The sequence below is a fragment of the Cupressus sempervirens genome, chromosome 7 (genome assembly GCF_028749045.1).
Source record: "Cupressus sempervirens isolate cs-2001-9-10 chromosome 7, ASM2874904v1, whole genome shotgun sequence".
NCBI classification, from domain to species: Eukaryota; Viridiplantae; Streptophyta; class Pinopsida; order Cupressales; family Cupressaceae; genus Cupressus; species Cupressus sempervirens.
Window position 1 is genome coordinate 884,585,625 of NC_143124.1, and position 17,261 is coordinate 884,602,885.

The window sequence follows — 17,261 nt, forward strand, 5'->3', positions numbered from 1 at the left end:
AAGGAATTCTCAAATCGGAGATCGTCCAATGTTCAAGACATGTCTCTTTGAGTGCAAAAATGAACTCCTAACTTTGATAGCAAAAAAGCCATAAAAATGCATCAAAACTGAAAATAACCTGCACCAATATGATGGGCTCAAAACTAGCTTTCTAATACTATTTTATTTTCTAAAAATGAAGTTTGGATGAGCAAGATATGGCAAAAAAATCCACAGATCAGTCCAAACTAAGCCATAAGGGCTTGCAAGAGTCATTGATGTAGTTCTAACATCAGCAAGTGATGAGCCCAAATTTGACGATCAAATAGGCATCGAGGTAAAAAAAAGCCTGAACAATGACTAGTTGTCGGGAACAAAAATCTCCGATGGTAGAAAATCTAGTTTGCCAATAAATAGGGAAGCTGGTGTCACAAAACATAATTCTGGTGGCCATAAAAATTGTGCATGTGAGGGAAAAAAGAGGTAAACCACTATTTGAAAGTGCCAAACTACTCACCAAACCAAAAAATAGTTTTCCAAACCACATAAACGATGGTATTAAAAAACTAATTCTCCAACCATAAAAAAATGTGCATCCACACAAGGTAGTGCATAACCCAAGGCAAATCAAAGCTTTTTATTGATCATGAAGGCACTCAAAAAAATACGATGTCCAAGAATGTCGCATGAGCATTGACTAAGAGAGTTGGATGCATGTACTGTAGGATACCATTGAAAGCCTGAAATACCATCGTTGAAACCTAGAACATCTTTTACTAAAATAAAATGCGAGCATGTCAAGGTGCATTCAATGCACATGTGAGGAGGCATACATCATAGGAGGCCCTATCGACTGATTAACTATGTAGTGGGCCCAATATCATCACAATGTAAATAAAAAATTGGTGACTCCCCCATAAAAAAAAAAAACATTTTCAACTCTAACAAGACAGGGTCTCAGGAAAGACAAATAACAATCAGTAAATTGAAGCACCTCCCATGTAACGCAAAGGGCACACCGTGGGCGTAATCTCTAGACTACACTTAATACCTGCACTTCACTAAAGAAATGTTGATGTTAGTCCAAAAAAACATGTGGACTATGAGGCCATGGGGCCCAAGGACTTTGGTACTAGGTCAAACCAAAGGCATAGGTACTAGGCCCAAAAAGAATGCAGAGAGATATTTTTGTGAATGTCCCCACAAAAAAAAATGTCTCCTTTCGTGTGTATAAAAAACATGCCCCTCCCCTTCTATTTATTTTTAAAAAAAAGAAAAAGAAAAGTGAGCGTATTTTTTTGATAAAAAACACCATTGCCTTAGGAAGCATGCCTAAGCCTTACGACCTGGGTACAAATTTGTTTTTGCCTCGAAAGTCAAATTTATCCAAATGATAAATTTTATATGAAAATAAGGGTTTTGGGTGTTTGAGCTCAACGGTGATGTCCATTTAGGTTAAAAGTGACCCAAAATCAAGGTCCCCCTAGATCTAATAATTTTTTTTTGTAGAAACCATAGTTGAAAACTAGTGCCAAATTTCTCATGAACAGAACATGGGCATGAAGATTTGATGCCCTAATACCATGTTGAAGTTGATGAAAGATCAACCCTACAACTCCCAAGAATCACCTGCATGCAAACAACTGTTATAGAAAGAGAGAAGCAAAAACTATGGAGGCTAGAATTTATAGATCCATAGAGGGGACATTCTTGATGAGCAAAAAGAAATTGCTATTAATAAAAAGTGAATGAATGAATACAAAGAGAGATCATCCTTATAAAGGGGATCATAAACCCTACAAGGTAAAACCTAGGTTGCATTATAATAATTAATAAAAGAATTAATTATTATATGCCTAAAGTTTAGCTTAAGTAAAATAGAGTTAATTAGAAAATATCTAATTACTCTAACATTTGTGATGTGATTTTAAATTCACTAAAATTGGCCACATAAAATGAAAATATTGTAATGACAAGGATGAAACATTGCACACAAAATTGTCACAAATTCATTAAAACCCTATAGGAGGCTAACAATATATGATCAAAGTATATAGCTTGCTTTGGAAATATGCAAAATCCCCTTGTGCTTGTTAGAAAATGTTGTGTGTAAACCAAAGGCAATCGTACAAACTTAACAAAACTTTATGGGTTCTTAAATGAATGACAATGATGTATTCATAGCAAGAAGAGAAATTGTCATCATACTGTCAAACTTCACTTTGTTTTAAAGTTGACAAAATTCATATCCACTATGAAGCACTCTTGCTTGCTTGTAATTTTCTAATAAACCTAACTAGCAGTCACATGCTTTTGTACATGCAACAAGCCGATAGGAGATGAGATTTAAGAGAAAAATGTAGAATGAACATTAAATAATGTAAATACAAGTTTTTTAAAAATGAAAATACAAAAATAAAAAAGTTCAAGATTAAAACATAGATACAAAATTTACAATATTTAGGAAATTTGAATATTGCTTAAGAAACATGTTCAATAATTTCAATGTTTTACAATTAAATTCAATTTACCAAATATTAAAAAAATAATCATTTAAAAAAGACCTATACGAAAAATTAATAAGAGAAATACAAAAAAATAATATAAAAAATAGTGACATCTCTAACAAAGATTCTATTAACTAAATAAATTATAGAAACTGAAAAAATAATATTTAAAGAAAAATCTAAACTAATATAAAAAATAATTTAGAGTAATTTATAAACTAAAACCTAAATCAATTTAAAAAATTGAAAGTTTAATAAATAGAGATCACAACATAATCTAATGTGGAGATCACAAGTAATTATTTTTTAAATAAATAAGAAAAGAAAAACAATAGTTAAAAGTGGATATTTAAATTGTAATCTTATGTGAACAAATTAGATTATTAATAATTTTTAATTTAAATAACATAATATTTACTAAAATCTTTTAAATAGATTAATAAATATTATTTATTTAAATTAAATTTATCAAGTATGAAAAAAAAATCATTTAAACAAACCCATCAAAAACTCTATTATGAAAAATTAATAAGAGAAATACAAAAAAAAAGTCTAATAAATATTCTACTGACTAAATAAATTATAGAAACTAAAAAATAATATTTAAAGAAAATTTAAACTAATATAAAATCAATTTTAAAATTCAAAAGTTAAAGATCACAACATGAGCTAAACTAATAAATAGAAAAAGAAAAGCAATAATTAAAAGTGGAGATAACAACTAATAAATATCAAAACAAGAGTTAAAAGTGGAGGGAGATAAAAACTGATCGGTAATTTTTTTATTTTTTATTTTGATCTGTAAACGGCCAAGGCCATGATAAATTTTATTAATAACCAAAATTTACAACAACTTTCTCCATTCAAATGGGCATTGGTAGGAAAGAACGGAGAAGAAAACCTCCAATCTAGCCTGGGACCGAAGTCCTATATCATTACATCTTATGAAAGGGGCATACCTCAGTGACCTATATACTAGATAATTTTATTTACATTAAGGTCAAATACATAAATACACATTGGCAATTTATTCCATCTAATCTTCATGAAATGGCTACTGTAAGAAAGAGGACCAGATTGTTACATCCGATTTCCATAGATATACTGCTATCCTCAGGATGATCATCCTTGACTGCACCCTGCCACATTACATTTCTACCAAAGGAAACTGTCCAGCTAGCTAAACATCAAAAGAGGTTAGAGCAAAACATTTTAATCATGATCCTATCAAATTGCTGAATCGGATCTCAATTTGGCAAAACCATAATACATGATTTTGCAATAAGATTATAGAGACGACATACTATTCTGTCCATATACCATCTATCAAAGCTTAAGTACAGACTAGTCAGACTAAATCACAAACTGAGTGAGAAACTAATCAACATAGCATATTAGAATCATACAGGAAGAAGAAATAAACTAGTCCTCTGCTCCTATACCCCCTAAATTAATCTCATAGAAATTCAAACATACCTTTCCTCCGAGTCTTTAAATATAAAAAAAACTGACCGGTAAATAATTAACGGGAATAATTTTTAATTTTTTGGCCAAACTCTTGCAAATTTTTCGTCAAAAAATAAATTTTCGGGAACAAAGTTCCCATAAATAGCCTATCGGCTAAAAAATAAAAGAACGAAGACCTTATTTTCTATGGAAATAAAAATCTGGTGCTTCAAACCAAATAAAAGATTTTCTATCATTATTTTTTCACACCTATTATTTAATGTAAATGACACTAGCAATAATTTTATCAACTAGGCCATATAGAATAAATCCATTGAATCAAATTTCTAACCAACCTTAAAAAGGGGGTAAAATCCTCATATTTCCATTAAGTTATACATCACAACAACAAATGAAATATGTTCAATACCGTTTTTCCCATCCAGTCAATGCAAATGCAACTCTAATTTCATCTATTAGTCTTTATAGCATAATCTATTTACCAAGCTTACATACCTTAATAATAACTCTTGTTCATGTTAACTGCAATAACATAAGTTGTAGCCAATACACAACATCACTGCTCTTCACAATTATGTTCACATGAAGCTAGGGATAGATTAAACATATTCCTAAATCAGTAAAACACCCCCCTACCTATTCCAAATAAGTAGTGCAACCAGTTGTCAAATTTTTAAGAGTTTTATTTTATCCGTGAAACTAAATACATACATGAGAAAGAGTTTGAATGCATGGCAAAAGGATATATAATTGCACGTGACAAAGTGCCCCATTTGCTGTACAATAATTATGGTCACTTTCCTCACAAAGACCCCCATTTTTTGTTGAAATAATTGGTAATTCCAACAAGGATTGAACAAAATTTACCTCATGCAAAAGTATGAGGCACTCCAAATCACCATCTATTACTCATGAAGATATGCAAATAACTCCCTTTCTCCTCGGCATTGGCCACATCCAAGAAAGCATGCATAATACTAAAGCCCAACCAAGGTGCATGGACTATTAAAATGTTGTCATCTTGTAATCGAAACCTTTGCTTATTTAACTGTTGCCAACCATATTTGATGATGCTCCTACAATGCACTAGCAATTACTTTTGAGTGTCATGCATTCTCTTGCATTAGTAACTGTTAACTCATCTACCAACCATTTACTAAACCAATCAAATACTACTAAAGTATTTTCCATCAATATTTTGGATAAGAATGTGCAAGTTACATGCAATAGCCAATGCAAGAAAATAAGACAATTAGATTGGCTAAAGGAGAAAAGATTAATTGTTGTTTAAGCATTACAATTTCGACAATAGTTTCCTACTAAAATGTTGCCATCTTGCGCTCAAAACTCTCCCTTATTAACTGTTGCTAGTCATATAAGATGAAGCTTCTACAGTGCATTGACAAATACTTTTTTTGAGTGTCGTGCATTCTCTAGCATTGGTAACTGCTAACTCATTTGTCAACCATTTACTACACCAATCAAATACTACTACTAAAATAATTTCCATCAATATTTTGAATAAAAAGTGTGCAAGTTGCATATAATACATATAGGGAAAGGAAGCCTATGCAAGAAAATCTAAACAATTTGATTGGCTCAAGGAAAACGATTAATTGTTGTTTAAGCATTACAACCTCTCTCACCACTTGTTAAAAATATGAATATTTTCAATTCTTATCAATTAGACTCTTAATTTTATACTGATTTGAATTGAATACCAATTTTTTAAAATATCAAACTTTAAAAAAAGAAAAATTTGAAGTGTATTACAAAATTTAAGAAACCACGCCTTTAAAAATGATCCTTCACCTCCAAACAAAATTTTGAGGAACCCCACCTTAAATTTATATTATTAATTTTATAGACTTAGATTTAATGAAATGTTTAACTTTAAACCTATTTTTCAACAATAGTAGGTATAAAACACTAGTGGATCTTTCACACTTGAAAGGACATACCAACTTCCGAAGGCGATGTAAAATATTGAAAAAAGAAAAAATATTTTTTCTAATATTGTTTTTTGTACTTTAAAGGGACTAGCATATTTACTCCATGTGGCCCTCGACGGGTCCTCCTTTGGCGGTAGTGAAATGAGACGCACGTTGAAGAAAAGAATCTACGGACAAGATTCTCGGAAATGAAAAGCAGGTTCACCGGCAGTCAGGCAATCGTTTACCGGCGAATCGCAGCCATTCGAAGGGAATCCTATCAACGGTTTCGATGGTTCAAGCGGTAGAGTTCAGAGAATTCTTATTTTTTTCCGCGTCTGAACTGGTGATTCACCGCAGGAACTTGGCTTTTCTTCTGTCCTTTTAAAACTTGTTAGTGGCTTGTTGGGTGGAGACCATAGTAATTGCATTCTGTAAAACCCTGTTTAAGTATAGCAGCAGCGGTTAATTGAATTATATGGGTTTCTCTGTGATTCTGCGCTTGATGAGATTTCTTTCGCTGCTGAAAATAGTGTGGTGCAGCCTTTGAATCGAGTTTTTTTAAATGTATTTAGTCCTTGTGCGCACTGGATTGATTGCCGATTAGTTGATGTTTGGTGACCGTCAATGAATAAAAATATAGGAGATTTTTCACTTTCCGGTTCATGATTTAGAGGAGGGTTTTAGCAGATTTTCAGGCTGGAGAGCGGAAGAAAAGCTCCATAGAAGGTTGTGCAGTTTCTGAGCCCAGCGTTTATTGTGTTATAAAGGACGAAAGGGACAAGGAATCATGTTGGGTAAGCGGCCTCGTGTTCCTTCAATGAGGCGAACCACCAGTATGTCTCAGCTGGGCTCTGGTTCCTGCAACCCTGTCAGTGAGCATGCCCCAAAGGAAAAGCAGAGAGCTACTCTCCCAGCTGCTTCGAAATCGAGGGCACCTGGATCTGGTCATACGAGTCTGCCCTCTTGGAAACTAAATCCTAGTGATTCCGTGCAAAAATGTAGCAATGGGGCGGTTTTGAGTAATCCAATTCAGATTTCTGCTTTGGGTGCCCTCCCAGAGGACATGGGGTTTCCTGAAACGTTGCACTTTACTAAACCACTGTTCATGGGGTCACAGGGGCAAGCCCAATTTCGCTCCCATTCAGGCAATTCAGACATTCAGAGCCAGAAACCTATTACAGATTCTATCGGTGCTGCCGGCGAACTTAGAGGAGATCATTTCTTGTCTATCATAGATGCCGTCCCTTCTGGAGGAGGATCTTCTGGTTCTGTTTATGATGGAAGGGTTGTGGAAACTGCTCGTTTTCTTCAAGCATGCTTTTTATGTACACGCCGCCTTGGGCACGGTCAGGATATCTACATGTATAGGTACTGTAGTATATTTTCACCCATAAAGATATGTGTTCTCAATCATTGATCAATGCAATGTGTATTCCAAAGCAAGCCATGGGATCTGGAAACTTTAAAATTAAATAGGGCTTATGTTTCATGTAAATTGCATGTTTGTTTATTTTGATTTCTTTATCTATAGCATTTGAAAATCGGATGGCTTATCTAGTGTTACGAGGCTTGTGCCAACCGGTTTGTATACCATGCTGGAGATTTTCGCCAGAGCCGAATAAGTGCCTTAATTACCTTGGATTGGGTTGTGAGTAGGCTTATCAGCAAGTCAGGCGAAAGTTAATATTTAAATTTAGCTCTGGTGGAGTGAGAGTTTGACTGGGTTTATGTTAATTTAAAAGAAAGTTCCCATAGATATGTAATTTCTACAGTCCATGATATTAGTATGCATTGCTCTGGTGTTTACTCCGTACAATCAAGACCAAAAGTACCCTATACCAAGAAAATATCTTTTAATACGGCCCAGTATTTGCAGAGTGGAAATTTTCTTTGTTGGGGGTTTTTTAATTTCACTTAAGATTTTATGCATTCTTGTTTTCTTCTCACGAAGATTTTCTGAGGAAGATGCTAGAGCCCTGCCAGATAATCTGCGTAGAAGTTTCTGGGCAAAATCTTTTATTAACATGATCCAGAACCGTGTTTTGTAAATTTTCGTTTTGATGGGCCACAAGCTGATCTGGTTTGCATTCGTCTTCAATTAACAACTATTTGGCGCTGTGTTTGAGCATCTCAACTTTAAAAATCAGGAATTTAACTATATCCAGTCGTGTACTGGTTTTAATGTTGAGACAAATACAATAGAAGACTAAGAGTCACGACTTAATAATCCACCATTAGAAAGGACCACTCTAGGAAAATATGGAAAACCTGATTAAGAATTAGGAATTCCAAATTAGATAATACTATGGGGATTTAAACTTGGGTTTCCACAACGAGATATCAATGCTTCAACCAAATAAGCTCAAGTCTAGTTAAACGAAAGATGGCTTATATATAATCTTAATTTATTTCCTACCAGCGGCTTTTTCTTAATTAGCTTGTAGGTCCTTCACTCAGCATTGCATTACAACCAAGTTTTGAACTCAGATTCTAATAACCCTTGTTTAGTATTTTATTTCCGAGTCTCAACAGCTTAAGAAATTAGTAGAGTTCCTTTAAGATCTGATTTTATGTAAAATGCAGAACAGTAAAGGAATATTTCAGTTAGCAAAGAGATTATTTTGTTAATTACACTTGTGAAATTCAATGTAGGTATATATGTGTTGTGGCATCTGATTCTAGATAAGATTCAGAACAGTAGAGGGATAGTTCAGTTAGTAAAGAGATTACCTGTTGAGTGATTTTTTGTTAATTACGCTTGTGAAGTTCAATGTAGGTATTTATGCGTTTAAATGTTTTACCTATTTTCATATATTTCATCTGCTTTTCTCGGAGGCTTTTTAATAAGCAGTCAGCTTAGCTTCTGTTATTTCCATTTATAGTTCTCACAAATTGTATATTGTTTAGGGGTTGTCAAGACCCCTGGAATATATTTGATATGCTAATTCATTGAAGCTGACTGCTTTTTGCTTCTTTCATTTAGTATGTTATGCTGTGTTTATTAAAGAACGATGAATGGTCCAATGTGATATATTTTCTTCCTGCCTTTCTTGTTTGACTATATTCCAAAGAGGTTGCTTTTTCCTCTTTAAACCTTTAGATGTTTTCAAGACCAATGGTATGGTATTGAGTGTTAATGAATAAACTCAGCCATATTCACTGAAGATGTAGCTCACGCTTTCAAAAAAAATTGAAACTCCCATATTCGACATTTATACTGCACATTGCTAGTACTTATTGGTTCTATAAAGACATAGGTTATTATCATGGTTTAAAAGGTGACTTTGTTTATGATGTGTAATAGCCATTTGCCTTGCCTAGCATTATTTGCACATGTAGTTGTCAAATATTGGTTAGCTTGCTTATTGTTTGTCAGATACGTTACCTTTTGTCTGCATGATATTTCTTTCACATTTGTCAGTTCATAATTCCTTTCATTTAATTTATCAGTCTGTCTTGGCATAGGAAGCATTGGCAATGAGTTGTTGTGGTGATGTATATGTTCTCCCTTCACTGTTCAGCTGATTGCATGTCAGCAGATATGAATTTCTTCTCAGTTGTCCAGTGAAGAATCTAATAGGTTTAGCTTCTGTCCACTTAGATCCTTTGGTCTGTTATATTTCCTCTATGAAAGACTGGAAATGAATGTTCATCTGGTCTTTGCAGATGATTGTTTCAGTGAAGGAATAAAGCATCCATAGGGTTTGTACATCTCTTTTCATCTCAATATAGCTCTTTGCAGTTGAAGGCATTTCTGTTTATAGTGATGTGTGAAATTTGAATATTACATTCCCTTTTTCGGACCATTAGATTTTTAGAACACGCACACATATCAACATTAAATTCACATGGCATCTGACACTCTTGATTTTTTTCTTTATGTTGTCCTTTGTATCTTTCTTGATGCTTGCAATGCTATTACAGTTGGCTACTATGATATGAATGCTCATATATAATTGTTTAAATGCAAATTTTCTCAGATCTTCATTTTCACTTCTTGAAACTTTTTCATTCAGTATTCATACCTCCACATTTCTCTCCCTTGTGATTCTCTTATAGAAACCTATACATTTTGCTAGTTTTGATGCTATTTTCTTTTAGACCTGCTTTATGGATTGAGGGAATACGGCCACTTTCTCTTATGTTGGGCTTTTTAGCAGCACATTGACCTATTAATAAAACCTTTTCTACATTTGATGCCTTTAACAGGGATGACAGAGCATTTTGCAGTGCTGAATGCCGTTATCAACAGATTGTTATAGACGAGAATGCTGAGAAACACTCGGTTAAACTTATGGCAACGGGTTCTGTTCCTTCACCTTGCCATGACAACGTTGGCAAGAATGTCCAATCCAGGAAAGTTAAGAATATTCAATCTGGGAGGCGCGCAGCAGCCTGAAGTGCCCTGTCCTAAATCATGCCCTATCATTAAGTTGCATTTATGTAGAACTAATAGTCAAAGTTTTAGCAGAGTTATCACTTGAGTATTTTTGGCTCTTTGTCAAAATATGACATGCTATAATTTTTCTTAGCATGCCTGAAGCCAGTGTGATTATTTGGTTTTTATATAGATTTCGGAGAAAAACAGCAGATTGTCTATATGACAATCCTTGGTGAAGTGTTGTGGAGGTGTTTCGCCCCTTTATGCATAACTACACACATACAATTTCTGTATTCCTGTGATCTTCTTAAAACTTGCCGAGAGGATTCCAGAAAACCTCCATGCATCCCAGAATGGTTATGTCTACAGTATCATTTTAGAGACAATGAACTGGAGATGGTTGAGCACTCGGGAATTATCACTCAATTTAATGGGTGATAAATTTCATTGTGTACCTGGATGACTGGTAAGGAAGCCTTCATCTACAGATAAGATATTGAGAATAAGTTAAAATCTGTGTATTGGAATTTGCTAAGATCATTCTTTTATTCCATTATTTCTACGTTGAGCATATTTTGTAGCTGTTAATTCGGGTCACCTTTGTGACATTGTTGCAAGTATGGCTGTAGGTTATGTCTGTCTTCAGGTATTGCTTATAATACAGCTTAACAAAGGAACGAAGATCACAGAAGAAACACGAAGAGAATTTTCATATAATGATGTACATGAAAACCGAACTTAAAATACCAACTTCACATGAACAGAAATAAAATATAATTAAATTTCTTTTAAAATTTGTTCTCTTTATTTTAGTGATGGGCCTCTGATGAAGCAAATATTATCACATGTTCATAACATGTAGTGAGAAAGTTAATCGATAAGACGGTGCCAGGCTATAATCAAATATTTTTGTATTTTTTTTTTGTTAAATAATTTGTTTTTGCGGTATTCTGTTTGAGAAAAGTAAAATTAAAATATTTAGAAACAAAAGAGAAATGCAGTACCACTAGGTTACATCAATAGGGTAGCATGACAAGAGACGTATTTCAAGCATTGGTATTTGAGTTAAAGAAAAGAGCCTGGTAGATTAATACGGTAAAGAAATATAATTGACCATTATTGAATGTAAAGAATGTAAATTTAGAGTGGTGGTAAATTAATGGAGTATAAGATTATCAAGAAAATCTTTGACTAGAAGACTTGCATTATATGACATCATATGAGTATTGGTCTATCACAATATCAACACATGATATTCATCATTGATTTTAAGTAATGGCCTATCAAAACATCAATAATTGATATCCACCAAGTACTCAATACGACAATGACCTATCATAATATCCAGTCAAGATATTCACCAAATACATATCATATTTCTATTCAAACAACTTATAGATCGTCAATTTAATAACATCTAACACTTAGTTGTTGATTTACAAGATAAAGCCTTTTATGATCTATTTCAACATTTACATAAAATGTATATCATGATTTAAGTTATTGTAAGATTGTCGCGTAACACTTAGTAATTGATTTACAAGATAAAGTCTTTCACGGTCTATTTCAACATTTACATAAAATGTATATTATGATTTAAGTTCTTGTAAGATCGTCACCTTCCAATATCTTCTGCAAATACGAGTAATAATCATTTGGAAGTTGTCACTTCCCCATGATGTACATAGGAGGCAGATTCCTACACTCATGACATTAAAAGTTCACATGAAGTCACCACAGATACTATCATGTAGTGTTGTCATGACATCAAGTAACACCTCGCTTGGAAAGAGACAAATTAACATTTTATGTTACAATATTTTACTTAACAATTTTTTTCTTAAAAGTTTATACAACATCAAGATAACAATGATACACAAGCAACTACCCCAAATTTCCATTCCTCTAATGGTTCCTTCTTTTTGAGTCATGTTAAGAAAGTTTTATTAATTAGTTTTAATCTTAAGTATAATGTTCATAATCATACATGAATAACAAATACATATTAAGTACAAATGATACAATGCATCACATCCAAATAACATCTAATGCACATGTCGTAGGGTATGTAATAATAAATACAATTACATCAATAAGTAATACATCATCTCACAGGGTTTCAGGATATAAGGTACATGAATACATATGTACAACATCCGAATAGAAAGTTTCCAATATAAGAATAAGAATGATAATGGTACAATTGCATCAAAGAACATCCAATATCAATGTCAATCTGAGGGGTACCCAAATGGTAAGAAGTCACTACCTCACGATCGTGTGGTCAGCTAATCAGGGTCCTAGTCCCACCATGCAGGGGAGATAGTGCATGATCCACACACGGATAATCAATCCACAACATCAACATCACAAAATCCTAGGCAAGGATCATAGAAGTTCTTTGCAACAAGTAACACTACTCATATGAAAAGACAATCCTACAGGCGATCCAAAACAAAAACATAAATATAAATATAAATAGGAAACCTAAGATGCATATGGGGAAGTATCATCACATGAGTCAACTCTAAGGTTACCCTAGCAATCTCTTTGGACTCTGACCCCGTAGTGACTCTATGCATCATTAGTAATCCTTTGTATAGACAAGGAAACTTATTATGCAAGATTGCAATCAAGCATCTTCTCCCATTCATATCTTAGCCTGTACTAGCGCTCAAGGCATAAACAAGGAACGTTTAATCTTTTTAATTCATTTTAAAACCCTCCATTTAGTGCGTAGTGTTATCACTTAATTAAGATACCTACAATGAGTTACTCTGGTAGCTACTTAGGGCCTCGACTCCCATTGCAAGCCACTTCTCCCCTATACACCTAGATAACCTACCCTAATGCTCCATTCAAAATAATCCAAATAATACTAAAAACATTCTCATAAACGAAAATCATGAAAGTCACCAAAGTAAATTAATGGAGCATAGGAAAGAATATCACATCCACACAAGGATTCATCGTTCATCTCAATATCACATTTCTTAGAATCATCCATCCCATAATGGATATCCCATAATCATAGTAATAATCCACGAAGTCTCATAATCACGAGAACAATAAACTAATATCAATAACATCCATCTCCATCATAGAGTAAATCACGCAAAAAGATAACCACTCAAATTATAGAATAAATCATAAAATAACATACTCCACAACACAACCATCCAGAGCATAGATCAACATAAGGTGACTAGGTAAATTGTACTTGACAAAAATAATGGTTGTCACCCACTTTGTTTAAAAGACATAATGATCAGATCAAGAAGGATTACTCACACTCACACTCCAAACCATACACAGATTAATTGAGACATAAAAATAGTTATATTATTTCATATAGAAAATACAAATCCCAAAGCCTCTGGTTTGCAATTTTAAGAGTCAACTTAAAACCTCAAATAACCATAATAAATAACACAACTTAACCACAAGAAGAAAACATAACAACCATAAAAGTTTAGTTTTGCAATAAAACTGATTCATGTTTTGAAGTCCAACTTAATCTATAAGGATGATCATATAGACACCATGATATACAATAGTTGATCCATAACTATTTAATTATAATTTTCACTAATTATAATTAATTTAAAAAAAACTAATAAAATCACATATAATCTAATTTAGAATAATTTTTTAATTCAATTTAAACTAATATCATATACTTTTTAATTTAATCTAATTTTTTATTTTTATTTTTAAAATAAATCACTAACCATCTAAGTGTTTTACTAATCAAATCATTTTATAAAAGAACCAATTTAAAATAAATCAAATTTTACATTAGATATCCTAATTAATTTTTAAATTAAAATAACTAAATCATATTTTAAATAATAAATAAACAACTTTTTAATTACCAAATTTAACTTTTAAATAATACAATAAATAATAAAATTACACTCATATATAATAATACAATAAAATTTAAAACATTAAATAATACAATAAACAAGAGCTCTTTGAGAGCTTGAGTCCCTACCTTAAGGGGCTAGAATGCATGAACATTTGACTCTATTGAGCTCATTGACTAAAATTAGCTAGATAACATAGTCACTCTTTTATCAATATATGAATAATTTAAACAAATTTATATAGATTGAAAACTTACTGACATTATTAAAAAAAAATGTTATATTGAATACTTATCAAATATATTAATCTTAAGATTCATAAACTTATATATGATACTATTTCTTATACTATTGCTAGTACTAAGACTTATGGTAATGTGTCTCATTCTATGTTAAAATAAAATTAGCATTGAAAAAAGTATAAGATATATTTATTTAAATTTTAGATAATTGTAAGATTTCCACAATTCCTATTGAATGTTTCTAAAACTTGATTGTATAATTATTATTTTTCACCATCACACTGTAAGAGCACATAAAGAAAAAAATCAGCAAATTAATTTTGTTCATAATGAAAAATTTAGACTTAAGATCAATTTTTTTTGTTACATTTAGATTTCTATTTAGATGCATTGAATTATATAGTAACATGTAAATGCAAAAAATGATAGGAACTTGTTGCTAGTCAATTTATTTTTCTATAAAAATAATTTTATATATTTTATCTTAAAAAATAGACATTTTTTAATTACGTAAGTACTATCATAAATCTATTTGTCATTAAAAAAATTAAATGAATAGAAGAAATGTTTTTTTATATTAAAAGATTGTATTTTGAAATAATCATTAGAATAATAATATTTTAAATAATCATTAAAATGTAAACATTTTAAATATTTTATCATTAAAATTTTCATTTTTAATAAATATAATATATATTATATTATATATATAGAATATAATTTCCTATAATTATATTAATATATTAGATACTATTAGAACTCCAGAATAGAAGTGATTGTAAAAGTAAATAAAGTTATAAATATTATTAAAATCTTCAAATGCATATAAGATTCAAGTACGATTTATAATATGATGTCTAAAATTAAACGACCTAGAGAAGATTGACCACACTCAAAGTGCCCTAAGATATCTTGTATCCAATTTTCTCTCTTTGCATTTGATTTGTCAAGCGATTTTTTTTAATCAACATCTGCATTCTAATGGTTCATGGTTGCAATAAAGCAATTGTAGAACCCTTGTGCTAGGCCATTTCACATCATGAATATTCCGCACATGGTTCACGAAAACCAAAATACTGCTAGGAAGTCTCTGACAAGCATTTAATAGAAACTTATCACTTTCATGATTAGTGTTGTGTTTTTTTGTTTTTTTTTATATTGAAAATTGAAATTAAACCCTAGGAAAATGGGTCGTAGCCAATGAAAAAATAGTAATTATTTTTTTATAAATTTAATTTATAAATAAACTAAACTAAACTTTAGACTTTGAAAGTATATGTTCAATGAAAATTAATTGAAGGGGGTCAAATGAAAACATTAGTTCCCTGCCTAAATACATAGGCATGGACTAATAATAAAATTACACTCATATATAAAAATGCAATAAAACTTAAAAAATAAACTACAAGTTCTCATGTGAGAAAAAGTGAATTCTTCCTATTAAAGGAATAAAAATTAAGTTCTCCAAAGTAGACTATAAAAATATAAATAAAATGGAATGCCCACTTTTCAAGAAAAAATTAGTTGTTATCCCATCACAATAGTACACTCAACAACTAAATAGGATTAGAATTGAAGCCCATTTGGTTGCAAGCAGGTGGAATTGAGTATTAGAATTGAAAATGAGAATGAGATTAGGAATGAGGAATGGGAATGGAAAATATGTATCCCAATCCCGTTTGGTTCACCTGGAATTTGTTTGAGAATATGTTAATCCCTTGTTTGGTTGTACAAAATCGAAATTGGAATAAGGTTAAGTTAATATTTTTTTTTATCTCAAATCTTATTTGTTTTAGTTTAATATTTTTTTGATTTTTTTTTCAAATAATATATATTTATTTTTGTTTTATTCGTTAAAGTTAATGAGGAATTTAAATTATTTAAATTATTTACAAATAAATAGATAACATCACCCATATATTGGCCATTTATATACAAAATCATGAAAAAAGTATTCACGATCATAATTAAGTTGGAAACAACAAAATGGATATATCATTTGTTTAATTTGTCTAGCATCAAGTATACAAAGTCATAATACAATTTACATCTCCAATATCTGTCTTTTAACCATATTTATGCATTTGGTCCCAAACCACTATAAACCAATATTGTGATTATAGCAATTAGAACACAAATAATACATTGTTGAAACATGATTTCAACTTTTGCCATGGAAGCAATCTCCTTGGCAAATAGTATCTCGAACATTACACAATTTGCAACCATTCATTTCATCTTCTATATAGTTAGATGCTATTGACATAGATGGGCCATTCTTGGCCCATTGAAAGAAATTGCAACCATTATCCCCTTGCATTCCAAAACCACATAAGTGCTCGCCACAAGCCCTTAGTACATAAAAAATAAACATTAAAAAAAATAGTAACAACCTTTTGACTATTTGGACAACAAAAAAATTTATGCCCAGGATTATGGTCTATGCATAAGGCCCTCATCACTGCTATGCTAGCACCACAATCACACAATGACAAAGTATTTGAAACCATCAACCCTATACAAATAATGAACAAATATACTAAGAGAAAATAAATAATGAACAAGTTATAAACAATTCCTATAGATCAATGTAAACATAACTCTAAAAGCATGTTAAAAGCATGCAACATAAAATAACTAAAATTATAATTCTTTCTTCATATGCAAAAATAAAATGCTTGAAAAAAGGCAAATATTATAAGTGAAAACCCAAAATGCAACCCAATAACCCATTATGGTCTTCTAACTTTTCAAGAAAATACAGCTGGCAATATGCAACAAGTAGATGTGATTTCACAATGAAATATTTTGTCATTGTTGATGTTGTATAAGTATCATAAATATCGCAAGTATTTCTATCTAAAATACCAAAAATAATAAAT

The 17,261-nt window shown here is 31.5% G+C and overlaps 1 protein-coding gene across 1 annotated transcript; it reads left to right on the top strand.

Moving 5' to 3' along the window:
* Window positions 1–6,130: 6,130 nt before the first annotated feature.
* LOC149550322 (uncharacterized) lies at window positions 6,131–10,839 on the top strand. Its single transcript, XM_089793378.1, has 2 exons — window positions 6,131–7,255; window positions 10,097–10,839. The coding sequence occupies exons 1-2, from the start codon at window positions 6,675–6,677 to the stop codon at window positions 10,284–10,286; spliced, it is 771 nt and encodes a 256-aa protein (XP_089649504.1). The 5' UTR covers window positions 6,131–6,674; the 3' UTR covers window positions 10,287–10,839.
* Window positions 10,840–17,261: the final 6,422 nt, after the last annotated feature.